The sequence below is a fragment of the Mus pahari genome, chromosome 3 (genome assembly GCF_900095145.1).
Source record: "Mus pahari chromosome 3, PAHARI_EIJ_v1.1, whole genome shotgun sequence".
NCBI classification, from domain to species: domain Eukaryota; kingdom Metazoa; phylum Chordata; class Mammalia; order Rodentia; family Muridae; genus Mus; species Mus pahari.
The window spans coordinates 113,723,726-113,741,474 of NC_034592.1; the positions used below are offsets into that span (position 1 = coordinate 113,723,726).

General features: G+C 43.8%; 1 protein-coding gene across 4 annotated transcripts in view; it reads right to left on the reverse strand.

Moving 5' to 3' along the window:
• Positions 1 to 17,749, reverse strand: part of Ubox5 (U-box domain containing 5) — a 38,972-nt gene that overhangs the window by 4,551 nt on the left and 16,672 nt on the right. For 2 of the 4 annotated variants that reach the window (XM_021194116.2, XM_021194115.2), the window contains 4 exons: positions 9,300 to 9,441; positions 7,362 to 7,457; positions 4,303 to 5,500; positions 1,687 to 1,845 (listed from right to left, as the gene is read on the reverse strand). In XM_021194116.2, the coding sequence (XP_021049775.1) occupies positions 1,687 to 1,845; positions 4,303 to 5,500; positions 7,362 to 7,415 (1,411 nt within the window). In that variant the 5' untranslated portion in view covers positions 7,416 to 7,457; positions 9,300 to 9,441. Of the gene's footprint in view, positions 1 to 1,686; positions 1,846 to 4,302; positions 5,501 to 7,361; positions 7,458 to 9,299; positions 9,442 to 14,414; positions 14,453 to 17,749 lie in introns of those variants that run through there. The other 2 variants (XM_029536491.1, XM_029536492.1) reach the window with 2 other exon arrangements.

Consider the following 17,749-nt stretch of genomic DNA (forward strand, 5'->3'; position numbering starts at 1 on the left):
TAGATAGATAGATAGATAGATAGATAGATAGATAGATAGATAGATAGATAGATAGTGGTATGATAAAGAGGAAAGGAGATACGGGACAGTGGGGCTCTGACTCATGCCATGTGGATCTTAAGTGGAACACTGTGACCTATAATTGTAAAAGAATCTGACTCAGTAAGGACAATGAGGCCATGGACAACGGGGATGGTGAGCAAAGTAGCTATGGGAGCTAACAAGAGTGTTGCATGGGCTGGGCAAGGCTGCAGGGCTGGTACCAGGGTGTCTCTCAGAACCACAGCACAGAAAAGCTGAAGAGATGGCACAGCCTGATGATATCCCGAGTTCCATCCCCGGAATCCACAGTGGGGGAGAACCAACTTCTTAAAGTTGTCATGGCCTCCACATGTGTGCAAGAAGGATCTGATAATGAATGTTGTCAGAGAGAGGACACTGAAGGACAAACTGACTACTTCCATGTTGAAGGTCTGACAAGTAGAGACAAGGCTCTTTATCACCATGGCTGAGGGATTGCTGGGAGGGAGAGCTCTGAAAGGCGGACAGCACAGTTCAGAGTTAGAGTTGGTGCTGGAGATGCCAATGAGAGGGGTCCCAGACACTGTCGGGGGGGGGGTGAGTTCTGAGGAGAAGCAGGAGCCCAAAGGGCAGTATTAAATTAGGGCTCTCACTGGGAGAGATTCTCACAATGGAAAGTGAGAAGAAACGGCTGAAGGCAGGAAAGGCTGGCCAATCACATCCCTGGGTGCTGAGTGGACAAGCAGCCACAAGCCTCATCCCACTGGGCACTTGAAAAGCCACACTCTTGGGAATAGTTAGGAAGAAAGGGCAGGGTGAGATGGGAACCCAGATGACAAGCAGCAGGGGGAGTCAAGGGCCTGCCCATCAGTCTCACCAGGCTCCACCTTGTCCTTTGTTTTAAAAGGGCATGGGCAAGGGACATGTAACTGGAGAGATGGCTCAGTGATTAAAGCTCACTGGCTGTTCTTGCAAAGGACCTGGGTTTGGTTCCCAGCACCTATATGGTGGCACAGACATGGTACACAGACATACATGCAGCTAAAACATCCATACATATAAAATAAAATGAAAAAAAAAAGGGGAAAGAAACCCAGTCAGTTCCTCATTTGTATCTGCCATACAATACAATCCTAGGTTGTTATTATTTGGGGCAGGGGAGAGGAGGCTGTTTCTCAGTGATTACTACTGTGCTTTTCTAGTACAATGACAAAAATGTTGCCAAGAAGGGCAGAAGGTGACATCTGAAACTTCAACCTTTCTTCACATGCAGCACATAAAATACCCAGACATCAGATGAGGGGAAGGTTAGAAAACAGAAAGGAGCATGCCAGGAGAGAACTATGCAGCCACTGCAGCCGGGTGTGGCAGGCACCTCTGTAATCCCAGCTCTTGGGAACTGGAAAGCTGAAGGACAGCAAAGACCCCATGTCACAATAATCAAAACAAAACCCTGTAGCCAAGGTAGGCAGGCCAGAGTCCATAGAATGACAGGGCTAATTAAAGGGCTGGCTCAGGACCAGCCCCAGGCAGCCCTTCACCGCCTCTGGAGAAGACAAGAGAGAGTGGGCACTGCAGTGCAGAGCTGGCTGTGCAGGCCCACGGTCCTGAAGAGACTAGGTTCAGCATCCCGCACAGGCAGATGCTACAGCCCCTGGGGATTACCGGAGCTGGAGGCTGGCCTCCTGCAAGCACTGCTCACTCTTGTGCCCAGCTGGAGCTGCCCTCTGGTGAGCCGGGCAGTGAAGGAAGGCATGGAGCCAAGGGTGGAAGTCAGGGCAATTTCCAGACTTTGTGACAGCTTCTGTTCATGGGACACTGGACCTGTAGAGAGATGCACACACCAGGAAGACTCAGCAAAAGAGAAACTGCATCAAGTCCTTGGAGGCAGAAAATAACCCTTTCAAGTTCAGACATGAGAGTATAATGTCCCCAGGATGGTAATGACAGAACGAGGGAGTCAAGTCCTGGGAACCCTGACATCTCCATCCCACTCTGATGCAGAAGCTCTGGCCTCTTGCAGCTCCCTAGACAAAGTGTTGTGCAGGACAGAGCCATCTTGAGGCTTCAAGCTGAACTGCACCTAACTCCTTTCTTCATTTATTTTGTGGTACTCTGGCTATAGCCTGGAACTTGCGCCTTCTAGATCGTCACTCTACCACTCGTTCAGCTACGCTCCAAGCCCCTGTGTTACAGTTCACAAGGCCTTCCTGCTGGCCAAGGAAATGAGACCAGCAGATACCAGCTCTGGACAGCCCCTATCATACTCTATCCTCTGCCTCAGCTGACATCCCCCCTGTTTTCCTTTTGGTTTTTTGAGATAAGGTTATCACTATGTAGCTCAAGATGGTCTCAACTCATGTTGATTCTTCAGTCTCTGCCTCTCAGATTTAAATGCTGGAATTATAGACATTTGCTACCATACATTTTTGATAATAAATAAATAAATAAAATTTTAAAAAAAAGGCTCAAGTGCTAGGGACCTGGCTCTGTGAGTAAAGCAGACACAGCAAAGGCATGAGGGCCTGAGATCATTCCGAGGAATCTGTGCCACAACTCCAGTGCAGTGGGACACACCTGTAACCCCAGTGCTGAGGAGGCAGAGAAAGGCAGATGCCTTGAGCTTGCTGGTCACGTAGTCCTGACAAGCCAAGCATAATCCTCAGAAGCCATAAGGAAGACAGTAACTAACTCTGCAGGCTGTGCTCTGACCTCCACACACACGACACGTGAGCACACACACAATGACAACAATAGTAATAATAAAATGTGTAAAACCTTTTAAAAAGTGAAAAGTAGTTAAGAAAAACTTGTAAGGAATCCAACTGCAACCAGAAGGAAGATGAGAGGAGGAGTGTGTTTTGCTTTCTACAGTGGTCCATGCCTGTGATCCTACAACTTGGGGAATGGAGGTAGTAGGATCAGGAGTTCAAAGGCATCCTAATAATACAGAGTTTCAGGACAGCCTGGGATGCACAAGATCCTATCTCAAAAGAAAAAGAAAGTCATCTTTAAAACTCTTAGCAAGGGACAGCGGCGCTGCACATCTTACTCCCAGCACACGGAGGCAGTGGATCTCCAAGTCTGAGGCCAGCCTGGTCTACAGAACAAGTTCCAGGACAGCCAGGGCTACACAGAGAAACCCTGTCTCAAACCAAAACCAAGCCAAACATGTAATCAAAAGTCTTGCCTTGTCAGTCTTAAAAAGTTACATGGTTTGCCAGATATTTCCAAAGCAAGCCAAGGGCTGCTCCGTGGTGGGGATACCAATCCAGAGAATCCCTGGGACATCACCAGGAAGAGGCAGCGGAAATCTCAACCTCAGCAACAGTACAACTAACTCACTCTCACATTTACCAACCAGGTTTTCTTCCTGAGAGGCAGGCAGGCCTCCAGCCTCATACTTTTCCACGTTCTTGTGTGTTGTGTCTCCCTGTGGATAAGTGAGGCAGGGGGACCCACAATGCACTTCCTTCCATCTCCTCTGGGAAGACAAGACATAGTACCCCAAAGGCATCCAGATACAAGAAGACATGGTCTGCTTTAAGGAACCTATTGTTTCTCCTCCCAGCAAATCTGAATGGAGGCTTCAGGGCAAGAAAAAGCATTGCTCTTGCCAGAAAACACAAAAGGAACACAAAGTGGGAAGTTCACCAATAAGATGGTTGATCACAAAACATGGTGACAGAACTCAGGAACAATTAGGTGTGGGGACTTGACCAGAGGCTCAACATAGTTCAACACTAGTTAGGATACATAGTGAGCTTTATCCTGAGCTACAGAGTGAAGCCTTCTTTCTAAACAGACAGACAAACAAACAAACATTTTTTTTTTTTAAAGAAATCTCAGAATAATAAGAGAACACACATCATCCTTTGGGGCTTCCAGATTATCTATGGGCCAAAGACAAAACTGAGATGCCTTGGGGCTAAAGAGATGGCTCAAAGGTTTAGAGCACTGGCTGCTCTTCCAGAGATCCTGGGTTCAATTCCCAGCACCCACATGGCAGCTCACAAGTATATATAATGGGATCTGTTGTCCTCTTCTGATGTGTAGGTGTGCATGCAGACAAATCACTCATATTCATAAAATATATAAATAAATCTTAAAACAAAAAACTGAGATTCCCTACAAAAATGAGAAGGCAGAGGCATTGTCTAAGGCAGAGGCATGGTCTCTAGCCTCCTACATCTAACCTAAAGAAGCATAAAATCAAGGACCGTGGCATCATGCCAACAGGAAGGGCAGGGAAGACAGCCTGACCACACAAGAGTGACTTACCTGCTGAACAGTCCATGTCCGTCAGGCCGAGCTCGCTGGCAGCTTTCATCTTCTTGGCAGTTGGCTCTGAGGTAGTAGGTGAGAATAAAGGGCTTGTGGCAGAGGAAGACGCATTCATGCCAAGGTTGTAGTGTGAGCTGTGTTCAGCCTGCTCTGTCTTCCTTTTCCTTGAGGGCACGGTAATGACAGAAGGGGTCATTGCTGATGGAGTCTGTGCTCTCCCAAGCAGGCGACAGCCTGAAATAGAGTGCTGAAGTAGGAACCGGTCGATCCGGGCCTTCAGGGAAGGATGAGGGAGGGGCTGGGACTGTGCAGTAAAGGCTAGCCCTGTGAAAGGGTCACTGGGCACTCGGCCCCAAGCAGCCTCACTGAGGTTACACTTCTCCAGAGTGCTCTGGTCAATGACCTTGCCTGAGGGCAGCAGCATGGGACATGGCATGATCTCCAGGGTGATAGGATCCAGGAACTCCTCTGGAACGTCACTTTCCACCTCAGACATGTCCTGTAAGGTACAGGGAGACTGCTGGCCCTCAGATTGACCCCCAGGGTCATAGTCACTCTCCATGGGCAAGGCTGGAGTGTGTGGACCCAAGTCCTGAGGCAGGCTTTCCGAGGCTGTCAACAAGACACTATTTATCACCTCCTGAGAGCAGGTCCTGGCTGGCTGACCCCACACCTCTAAACGCTTGATGCAAGAGATGCCACTGCCTGTCACATGGGTGATGCCAATCTTGAGGTGGGCCACATGGCTAAGGGAAAGAGCCCCTTTATTCCAGAGTTCCTGGGCTACAACAGCAGGAGATAGGAAAGTGACTTCCATTGGGCTAAAAGGTGGCCTGGCCTTGAAGCCCCTGTGGCTGAACACCACATGGTTCTGGTTTTTCAGTAAGACTTTGCCTACCAGGGTGAAGGCCTCCTTGTCTGGGACAGATGTCTCCACTGGGCCTGTAGTCCAGCAGTCCTGGGCATCCCGAGAGGCTTTGCTAGATAAGGCAGATGTATATAATTCCAGGCCAGTGACATTCTGACATCCCCCAGCTGTGAGATCTATGTTAACCCTACAGATTTCCACATTAAAGGGAAAGGAAACTGTCACATAGACTGGAGGTCTAATGAAATACTCTGTCCTAAAGCCATGGCTTCTCTTTATGAGGTCTTCAGAGATGAGATTTTCTACTTCATAACCATCAGCTGACACCTAGATGTAATGACAAACAGGAGACACACTGATCCAAATGAAGACAACTGGCTTTCAAAACTTGTCACTTACAAAAATACTTAAAAAAATTTTATTTTATGTATATTGATATTTCCCCTGCTTGAAAGTTTGTGCACTACATGCATGCAGTACCCATAGAGGCCAGAAAAGGGTGTCAGATACTCTGGAACTGAAGTTCCAGATAATTGTGAGTCACCAGGTGGGTGTTAAAAATTGCATCTGTGTCCTCTGGAGAATGGTCAGCACTCTTAACTACTGAGCCATCTCTCTAACCCTGTAAAACTTGATTTGAAAGAAAACTTTAAAATCTTAATTTTTAATTTTTTTGTTGTTGTTTGTTTTTTCGAGACAGGGTTTCTCTGTGTAGCCCTGGCTGTCCTAGAACTCACTCTGTAGACCAGGCTGTCCTCAAACTCAGAAATCCACCTGCCTCTACCTCCCAAGTGCTGGGATTATAGGCACGCGCCACCACTGCCCAGCAATTTTTAAATTTTGTTAAACTGAATTGTCCCAAGTTTTTGGAGGCATTCAATATCATGTCAAAAATTGATATTTGGTAAATATCCCCAAGCATGACCCATTATTAAAAATATGAGCAAAAAGCAAGGCACCATGGTGCATATCTATAATCCCAGCACTTGATAAAGCAGAAGGACTGGGAATTCAAGATTTTTTTTTCTTTTCTTTTTCTTTTTAAAGATTTATTTATTTTTATATATTTGAGTACACTGTCCCTGTCTTCAGACATACCAGAAGAGGACATTAGAACCCATTACAGATGGTATTGAGCCACCATGTGGTTGCTGGGAATTGAACTCAGGACCTCTGGAAGAGAAGTCAGAGCTCTTAATCACTTAGCCATCTCTCCAGCCCTTCTTTTCTTTTCCTTTCTTTTCTTTCCTTTCTTTCTGCATTTCTCTTTGGTTTTTGAGACAGGGTCTCTCTGTGTAGTCCTGGTTGTCCTACCCATTATGTAGCCTAGGCAGACACGGCAAGCTTAGAGTCTGCCTGCCTCTGCCTCCCTAGTTCTGGGACTATGGGATTCAAGGCATAAAACCACCACTTCCCAGATCACAATCATCTTATGCTATATAGCAAGTTAGAGAACGTCAGGGTTACATGAGATCCTTGACTCAAACAAGCAAAAACAATACAAAAATGACAGTCCATGATACTGTGTGTGCTTTTCACACTAGTGAGTCCCCACACTGGAGGGTGAGGAAGAAGGGTCAGTTCAAAGTCATCCTTGTTTACATAGTGATTTATAGGTCAGCCTGGGCTCTGCAGGTCAGCAAGAGACTCTTGTCATAAAAAAACAAAAAAATAAAACCCAGGCCTGGAGGACTGTGCTTAGGAGCACTCATTGTTCTTTCAGAGAGGACCCAGTTTTCAGTTCCCAGCACCTGGCTGGCCTTGAACTCACAGAGATTCTCCTGCCTCTCTACCTCCCTCCTGCTAAGATTAAAGGTATGCACCCACAACACCTGGAAAAAGCAAATGAATCTTAAAAACAAAACAAAAACAAGTCAACAACAGAAACAGAGAGGAAAGGGGTAGGGGAGGCAGGAGAAGGAGGGAAGAGCGCTCCTGAGTGATTTATTCTGCTGTGTGCCCACTGGGTACAGTGATGTTGTTTGATACTGCTTGGCTGAAAGGAAAGGGCACAGCTGAATGGTCTTCACAAACACATCACAGAGTGACAGTGCTCTGTGATTCTTGGGGACTGGCCAGTAATTGTCCAAATGCTGCCTGGTGGGACCTAAGGGGGAGAGTATACAAGCCAGGAAATGGGGAAAAGTCTAAAGAACATATTATATGTGTATGGATTTGTTTGGCTTACCTTGTTGCAGTGAATTCTTGGTTTGAACTGTGGGAGGCAAAGATTTATTACCATCTTAGTAGCTGAAACAATAGCTTCCAAGCATCAGAAACAGCCCTTTTAAAAAAAATTGAAACTTAATATTAGCCAGACACATTAAAACTCAGTTTTAAATTTTCAGGAGTTTAAGCTAAGAAAGGAGCAAATAGGCAGATGCAGAACTTCTGGTACATTCTTCAGTCTATACCATTTCCCTGTGTCCAACTGAGGCTGGGAAAATTACTCACTGAAAAGTTAAGAAGGGAACAAAAAACCCCAAAACTTACTTGTGTGTGTATGTGTGTCTGAGTGTATGCCTGTAGACCAGGGGTGTGCAAGAATGACCTCTGAAAAGGTCAGGAGAAGCTTCAGGTCCCCTGGAACTGGACTCACACAAGGTTGTGAGGCACCGTGTGCTGAGAATTAAATCCAGGTCCCTTTAACTGCTGAACCATGTCTCCAGACTTGAGAAAGTAAATTTCTGAAATAAGTTCTACAGGTTGGCAAAGGCTACCAGGCTTCTAGTTGATGGCAAAACATGTCAGTTCTACAGCATTTCCCAAAGGGAGGAGATAGTATACAAGCAACAGAACACAATAAAATGGGTATGGGGGTGCACTGAGTGGACAGGGTCACAGGGAACAATCACAGCAGGGCTAGGTACTCTTGACCCTGTCCGTGTAACTGTTTCCTTATTAAACAAAACACCTGGAAGACTCAAAATTATTTTTGAGAAGGCTGGCTGTGGTATTTTCTTGGCTTATAGAATCTATGCAGCAGCTGAGGGTATTATCATGACACTCTCATGGCAAAATCCTTATGAGCATGGCATATATGCCTACTTATTTAAATATATCAGATTCCATTTCCCTAATTTTACTTTTGACAAGTGTTATTATGTATGTGTGCATATGATGTGTGTGAGGCCATGCGTGAGACCACAGTGCATGTGGAAGTGGAGGACAACAGGGCAGCCGGATTCTCCCTTTTCCCTTTCCATGGGTTCTAGGCATTTAACTCAGGCCACTATATTCTGTCATTTAAAGAATTTTAAAGAACAAATTACATTTGATTATTTACTACGTGTGTGCATGTGTGGCTCACGTATGCCACAGTATGTGAGGGAAAGACAGGACACCTTGGCAGGAGTTGGTTCTCTCATTCTACTACGGGAATCCGAAGGGGAGACTTCATGTCATCAGGCTTTGCTTACAAGTGACTTTACTGGCCGTGCCACCTCTCCTATTCCAGGGTGGCTTCTAAGAGAAGGCTCAGAAGTTAAAAGCACTGGTTGTTCTTCCAGAGGACCTGGCTTCCATTCCTAGTACCCACATGAAGGCTTACAACCAGCTGCAACTCAGTCCGTTCAAGCTGAAGCCTTCTTCTGGCCTCGTTGGCCACCAAGCATGCATGTGGTACAAAGACATACCATGCAAGCAAGAAAACCATACACATAAAATTGAAAGTTAGTGTATGATATAGAAATGTGGAAGTACTTTTCTGTTTGTTTTATATTTTTGAGATAAGCTCTCTAGGTGCCCAGGCTCTTCCTACCCCTACTTTCCAAGAGGAATTCGCCACCGCACTCAAGTTTATGTGATAATGAAGATTAAATCAAGGATCTCTACATGCTGGGCAAGCACTCTACCAAATGAGCTACATCCCCAGCCCCGGAACCATGGGAATTTTGATTACCCTTTCCGACATACATCAGATCAAGTCTCAAGGGAAACCTTAATGGGCCCTGCCCATTGTCACTGCCTTTTTGGTTTTTAGACCTAAGAGCCTTCTAGTCAAAAGTCTAACTCAGCTCATAAAGCTGCCACAACTTGATCAATGGTGGCCAACTCCATGAGTACATGACTTAAGCATAGGCGCCAAGGACAGCGACCCACAGACTACCTTTCTCCAAGCACTTACTGAGTTGGAAGGAATCCACATTAAATCATCTTCATCGTCAGCCTCAGTGTCATCTCTTGTCTTCGATCTGGTATCTTTAGGGACGGTGGCAGATTGTATCCCATACCTGATAGCTTTCACAGAGTTTAAATGGGATCCTCACCTGTAGCAAAAAACAAATGAAACACATTAATACCATTTTAGGGCTGTGAGTACAACTCAGTGGTAGAGCATTTATTTGCCTAGTCAGCATGCATGAGGCTCTGGGTACCACAAATAACTTTTTTTTTTTTTTAAAGATTTATTTATTTATTATATGTAAGTACACTGTAGCTGTCTTCAGACACTCCAGAAGAGGGCGTCAGAGCTTGTTACGGATGGTTGTGAGCCACCATGTGGTTGCTGGGATTTGAACTCCAGACCTTCGGAAGAGCAGTCGGGTGCTCTTACCCACTGAGCCATCTCACCAGCCCCACAAATAACTTTTAAAAATATAAAATAGGGCTGGAAATAGCTCAGTAGTAGACAGATTTGTAAAACTCTAGTTCAATTCCTAGCACTAGGAAATTTAAAAAATATAATTTGATTGCTATATATAATGGTTTGAATGAGAATGGCTCCCAAAGACTCATTCATTGAATGGTTGGTCCCCAGTTATTGGAACTCTTTAGGAAAGATTAAGAGGTGTGGCCTTGGAGGTGGTATCACTGTAGCAGGTTTCAAAAGCTCACACCAGGCCCAGTCTGTCTCTACCTCTCTGCCTGTAACTTGAACATCAGATATGAGCTCTCGGCTATTTCTCTAGCACCATGCCTGCCTGCCACCATGCTCCCTGCCATGATGACCATAGACAGGTGACCAGGGCACTTTATTAGTGTGTGTTTTGTTGCCGGAGAAAAGAGTTTATTTGGCTTTACTTCTACATCACTGTCCATCAACGTGAAAAGTCAGGGCAGAAACTAAGCAGCAACCTGGAGGCAGGAACCGAAGCAGAGACCAGGGCATGATGAAGCTTCCTGGCTTTCTCTTTATGGCTTACTCTGCTTACATTTTTTTTTTATATATCCTCCAAGACCACCTGCCCAGGGCTGGTACTGCCCACACTGGGCTATAGCCTCCCACAGAATTATCAGTTATGAAAACGACCCACAGACTTGCCTACCAGCCAACCTGATAGAGGCTTTTGTTTTTAGTTTTTTGAGACAAGGTCTCTCTGTGAAGCTTTGGCTGTTCTGAAACTCACTGTGTAGACTGGGCTAGCCTAGAACGCAGAGATCTACCTGCCTTTGCCTCCCCAGTGCTGGGATTAAAGCTGTGCACTACCACAGCTGGCTAGAGATTGTTTTTGTTTTGCCTATATGTATAATTATACATGTATGTATGTATGTATGTATGTATGTATGTGTATAACTATGTACCACATGCATGTCTGGTGCCTATTAAAGCCAAAAGGCATGTTAAAGACCCTGAGACTGGAGTTACAGATGGTTACAACCTGCCATATGGTGGGTCTCTGGAAGAGCAGTTGGTACTTCTAACTATTGAGCCATTTCTCCAGCCCCCAATTTTTTCCAAGTGAGGGTCTCCTCTCTTCCCAGATTACTTTAGCTCATGTGAAGTTGATCAAACCAGCTAACAACTACAACATTTCTAAGATGTTAGTGTCCTGGCCTATCTAGCCATTGTCATGACCATGCTCTTTATCATACAGCACATATGCATGTATCTAATTGTTCTGTGGAAACCAGTTTGTAAGATGGAATGCAGTTTTCTTAAGTTGTTAAATGATCATTCTCAGGGCTGGAGAGATGGCTCAGCAGGTAAGAGCACTGACTGCTCTTCCGAAGGTCCCAAGTTCAAAACCCAGCAACCACATGGTGGCTCACAACCACCTGTAATGAGATCTGACGCCCTCTTCTGGTGCATCTGAAGTCAGCTACAGTGTACTTATGTATAATAATAATAAATAAATCTTTAAAAAAAAAAAAAAGATCATTCTCTATGCTACCTGGTATGCTCTTTTTGAGACCCATGGGAAATTTTTCCTTTGTTCTTAATATTAAAATAAGTGTTTCTTCTAAGCAACTTGATGTCATTAAGGTACAATCGGGATCCTCTCCCTTGCTGTTATAAAGCAGAAATAAACTACGTATGATAGGTTGTGGTCCAGGCCTTTAATCTGAGAATTAGAGGCAGAGGTTGGCAGATCTCTGAGTTCCAAGATAGCAAGGACTATGTAGAGAGACCATGCCTCAAAAAACATAGGAAGGAAGGAAGGAAGGAAGGAAGGAAGGAAGGAAGGAAGGAAGGAAGGAAGGAAGGAAGGAAGGAAGGAAGGGCAAGTGAGTAGTAATAAAATCTGTAGTTTAGTACTTAAATTTATCTTTGTCTAAAATATTTATGTCATAAAGTTGCTGTGAAATCATTTTCAAATAGAATGGGAAAAGCATGATTCAATAGTAAATCACCTCCTACTCTTGTAGTCAGCTACAAGATCCCTATGCAGCAAAGGTGTCCTGACTCCTGCTGGGACTACCCATGTGTGCCACCACAGCAGTCCTGAGGTGCACATGTTCAGTAGATTTCTGTCTTTTCCCTTAGTCTTATTTCAGTTTACATTTTTAAATGGAATCACATGTTTTTAAAGATTTCAATTAATAAATTAGATGTTCTTACTACACTTATTTTTGTTGTTTAAAGCAGGCTGTCAAGAACCCTAGGCTAGCCTTGAACTTTTCCATAGCCAATGCTAGCCTTGAGCTCAGATCCTTCAGTCTCCACCTCTAGTGTGGAGTTACAGGCATACACCGTCATGGTGACTTCCATTAATGTTTGAGCCAGTTATTCTACAAACAGAAAAAATACATAGTGCAGGGTCTTTATATGCAATGTTTGTTTATTTTTGAATTTTTTGGGGGTGGTGCTACTTGAGCTTCACGCATATTAGGCAATCTACTACTGACTTTAGGTTTGAACTCACTGATTTTTGTTTTGGTTTTGGTTTTGTTTTTTGGTTTTTCGAGACAGGGTTTCTCTGTGTAGCCCTGGCTGTCCTGGAACTCACTCTGTAGACCAGGCTGGCCTTGAACTCAGAAATCCACTTGCCTCTGCCTCCCAAGTGCTGGGATTAAAGGAGTGCAGAACTCACTAATTTTAATAGATGTTGGGTTGGTTTTCTTGGATTTTTATATCAATAGTAGTAAGCTTTCTGAAATGATAATTCTTATTGTCTCTCATTTTACTGTATTAGCTAGAACTTTCAGAATTCTGTAACAGAATATCTATCCTCATTTATTCTCATCAGAAAAATGCCTCTTTGGAAGAAATGAAAAAAAAAGAAAAGAAAAGAAAAGAAAAGAAAAGAAAAGAAAAGAAAAGAAAAAACAGAATATGCTTGTGAGAGGCTCAGTGGGTAAAGGCACTCTCTGCCAAGCCTGAGGAACCAGCCCAGGGTAGATGCAGAGAACCCCCACACATACTCACTGTGGCAGGCACCTCTCAGGAAATGTAATACAATTTTTTTGTTATTTGTTTTTTCATGACAGGCTTTCTCTGTGTAGCCCTGGCTGTCTTGGAACTTTGTGGACCAGGCTGGCCTCGAACTCAAGAGATCTGCCTGCCTTTACCTTAGCTGATATAGCTTTATTAGCTACCTCTCTAGTTCAACACACTGATCTTTCGAGGTCAAGAACCTCCTGTCCTTAATGCTTTATCCAGGAAAATAAAAGGGTGGGGATCAATATTAAAAATAAAATAAAATAAAATAAAGACAAAGAGCCCAGCCTAGGAAGACAGCTTTCCCAGTCCTGCCCAGAAAACTGCCTTGCAACAAAATTTATTGTAAATTCTGCTTGGTAAAATATGCACAAATTTAGCCTCCTTTTTCAAATGTGGTGACAAAGTAAAAACTGGGAAACTCAGATCACAGCTAAAGTAATTGGCTGCTCATAGAAATAGCTTGAAATCAGACAGCAGTGGAAGTCTGAGATGAGTTCAATCCCTGTGACCCATATCATCAAAGAGAACTGACTTCCATAAGTTGTGCTCTGATCTCCACACATGTACCATGGCATGTGTGCAACTCCCCTCCTCCTCCCCACCCCACCCCACAATGGAAGAAAATACAAAACACCAGAAAATGGGTATTATGTCATAAAGCTTGCCTCAAATTTGTACAAATATAGTTAATACAGATACTTGTCCAAATAAAATATATTTCTTGTTGTGGCTCTGGATTTGAAAATAAACCTCTGAAGCCGGGCGTGGTGGCGCACACCTTTAATCCCGGCACTCGGGAGGCAGAGGCAGGCAGATTTCTGAGTTCGAGGCCAGCCTGGTCTACAAAGTGAGTTCCAGGACAGCCAGGGCTATACAGAGAAACCCNAAAAAAAAAAAAAAAAGAAAGAAAGAAAGAAAGAAAGAAAAAAAGAAAGAAAGAAAGAAAGAAAGAAAATAAACCTCTGGCCAAGTACAGGATAGTGGCAAACTCCCATAATTCCAGCATTTAGAAGGTGGGGATGCAGGATCTGGAAGTAGTTCAAGGTCAGAACTTGACAACACAGTCAGACTGAGACTCTGCAGTCTAATGTTTACTCATCAAAAACAAAAATAAAATACAATTCCTGGGCTGTAAACATCTTCGGTCAGACCTTGTCTCACACATATGCACACACCCAGAAGAAAGAGAAAAAAAGAGGAGGAGTGAATATGGTCAAAACATTGAGTAAAACTCTCCAAGAACGAGTAAAAACTGAAAAAGAAGAGCCAGGCATGATAGCGGTACATGCATTTAATCCCAGCACTTGGGAGGCTGAAGCAGGTGGATCTCTATGAGTTCGAGGCCAGCCTGGTCTACAGATGAGTTCTAGGACAGCCAGGATTGCATAGTAAGACCCAGTCTTAAACAAAACAGCAAGGGTGGGGGTGGGGTGGCTAGAGAGACGATGGCTCAGTGGTTAAGAACACTGATTCTTTCTCTTAGAGAATCGTGATTTGATCCCCAGCAGTCATAAAGTAGCTCGCAACCATCTGTAAGTTTGGTTCGAGGGATCCAATGCCTCAGGCACCAGGCAAATGTGATCCATACTCACACATGTGTGCTAAACACTCACTTGCTCGGCACTTTAGAGAACTTACTGTTCTTACAAAGGACCTGGATTTGATTCCCAGCACACAGGTGGAGTTCACAGCCATCCTTAATTCCAGTTCCAGGGGACCCAACAGCTTCCTCTGACCTCTACAAGCACCGGTCACACACGTGATTCACAGACATATATGCAGGCAGCATACATGCATAAAATAAATCAATCTAAAAAAACAAAAAAAGAACCAAGAACAACACATAACCAGTGTGCTGCACTGATTGAAACAAGGTCTCCCTCTATAGCCTAGGGAGGCCTCAATTTTATGGCTATCCTCCTTCCTCAGCCTCCTTAGTGCTAGAATTACATATGCAGGCCACCACACCAAGCGTGGCTGTGTGCACCTGTAACCCACCCTTGTGCTGAGGAAGCACAACTGGTGAGCTCCAGGCTCAGTAAGGGATGCTGTCTTGGAAAATAAAAGGGAGTGATTGAAGAAGACACACCTGACCTTCTGGCCTCCACATACACCTACATGTGAACCCATCTACACGTGCACGTCATACAGACAGGTTGGTGCTGACAGACACACAAAGTGCTGGGAATATAACTCGGTGGTAAAGTGGGTAGCCTATCACTTACAAGGTTCTGTGTTCAATCTCCAGAACAGAACCAAACAATACCCCACACACATGCCACACACACCAAAAGAACTCTTCCAATTCTCACACTGGTAATGTAGCTCCATTTGCAGCATCCTTGCCTAGCATATACAAAGCCCTAGATCGATCCCTTTTCCCACATTAACATGCAGTAGTGATGCACGCCTGCAATCCCAGTACTCAAGAGGTGAAAGCAGGAATATCAGTACTTCAAAATCAGTCCTGGCTATAATTGTTTAAAGCTGGCCTAGACAACCTGTCTATATGACAGCCTGTCTTAAAAAAAAAAAAAAAAAAAAAAACCCTAGAGTTTGAAAGCTACTGGTCATAGGTAAGTCATAGAAGGCTTACAACAAAGGAGAAAAATGACATTCATGAGGTTGTGCATTAACTTCCTAGATGACAAAGGCAATTCTGAACCACTTAGAAGCAATTCACCCTTCAAAGGGCTCCTCTCTCTTCTAGCTGAAGAGATCTCACACACTCTCTCTGCTCTACAGAAGGGGCTTGAAGACAACAAAGATGCACGGTACAAACTACTACTCAGAGAGAAAGTCTCAATTTTTGTTTTCTTTTGAATTTTTCTCCCTCTTATTTTGTTTTGTTTTTGAGGGAAAGATATTATTCAAAAGAGAAACAAGGAAAACGATCTATGGCCCATGTCTTACTTAATACACTGAAAAAAACTCAAAGCCTCTAAGAAATTGGTTGGGTTTACTCTTTTGCTTTTTTTTTCTTTTTGAGGCAGGGTCTTACTGTGCAGCTCAGTCTGGCTGGGACTATGCAGGTGGCGTTGGCCTGGAGCAGAAGGCCACTCTCCTGCGCTCACCTGCCAACTGCATATTACAGGTATGATCTACTAGAGCTGTTAGCAACTTTAAAATACTTATAGGCAGTCATATAAATAGGCATACACATCAAAGCATGTATGGAGGTTGAAGGACAACTTGGGGAGCTGAAGCAATTTAGAGTTCATGCCAGAACAGGTTACATAGCGAGACTGCCTCAAAAAACAACAACAAAAACAAAAAGGTAGGGATTGGAGCTATCGGCTATGTTGAACATCTGCCTCAAATCCACAGAACTTGGGGTTCATGCCCAGCACCACAGAAACAAAACCCCTCCACCTAGGAATGCACATGCAGTTTGGAAAGTTATGGTGGGCACACAGAAGTTAAAATCTGACTACAGTGGGCAATTGTGTTGGGGATTTTTTCCTTTTTTGTGTTTAAAGCTGGGGTATGTAATCAAACACTGACTGGACTCCTCGGGTCTCAGAGGTGTAAGCAAGGACTGAGCATCCACAGCTATACTCTGGGGAGGGACAAATTTTTTTCTTCTGTCCTCAGTCTTAGGAAGAGAAGAGTCAAGAGGAATTCTCTAGTAGTTACTGGTCTACCCAAGATTTAGGGATTTCCCAGAACATAGGACTTTGAATACTGAAGTGGACAAAGTCCTGGGCAAATGGAAGAAATTATCTTCTCTAAAAGGTAGCTGACTGTGTGCCCCAGAGCTTGAAGCAACCAAGCTGACATTTTGTTGTTGTTGAGATTCAAAATGTAGAGGCAGGGAGGTACAGAGAGCTACTTTGGGAGAGAATAGGGTGACCATGACACTCTGAGCATCTGAGTACCCATTTGGGGCCTATAAAGAAGTTGTCATAGCTGAGTTATACGATCTGACTCTGAGTTTCACAAGAACGTAATGGAAAGAGATTCTGGAAGATACATATATTTAAAAGAGTGGGTTCAAACAGGTTACCAGGGAGGTGGGGATTACCTGTCAAATACTGGAAAAGATTTAACCTTAAAGAATAGAAGGCACACCAGTGCAGTGAGCAATTTTAGAAATTGGATACTTTAGCCTTTAAAAACACATAGTACTTATAATCTCTAAATTGAGTTACCTGTCCATCCAAGAAAAAAAATGTGACTTGCAACATTTTTAGACCTAGTTAAAATAAAAGACAGCTCTCCTAGCTATTTCTATATATATGGCCACTGAGACAAAAGGATTAAACATAGGTGTGGGTCTAAGAGACACCTGTAACTTGATGCTGTGTGCAGGCAAGTCACAGGCTTAGTGTGTCTGAGGCACTACACAAGGCACATGTGAACTGTTTTATCTGTAGTGCTGTGGACCAAACCCAGCACCTCATACATGTGAGGCAGACAAACTCTAACTGACTCACATCCTTAGCCTTGTTTTTGTTCTTAGTAAAAAAAAAAAAAAAAAAAAAAAAAGTGAATGGTTTTTCCCCTTAAGTTACTTAAGATTAATAATGGACTCAGTGTTTAGTAATGCTGTGGGATCCTGGAATCCTGACCTTGTCCCTTTTCTTCAGAGCCTTCTTTTATATGCTTTTCTGTTTCTCCTGGAATTCCAACTTAAATCTCTAACTACTGAACCCTAACTCACCACAAACTCATTTGGATCTCTTCTGTGGCTCTAAACCCCAAGATACTATCATATTTTATGTCTACTAGCTGTCAGACTTACCAAACAGTGCTTAAACTGCTTGGGCTAAACAATGAATTGGTTTTTTCAGACATAAGATTGTCCTATTTGGCTAAGTGTGATGGCACTGGCCTTTAAATGCCAGCACTCAGGAGACAGCAGAAGGAAAATCTCTGTAACTAAGGCCAATGTGGTCTACATAAAGAATTTCAAAATAACCAGGGCTACCTAGAGACTCTGTCTCAAGAACAATTAACAACAGAATAGTTAT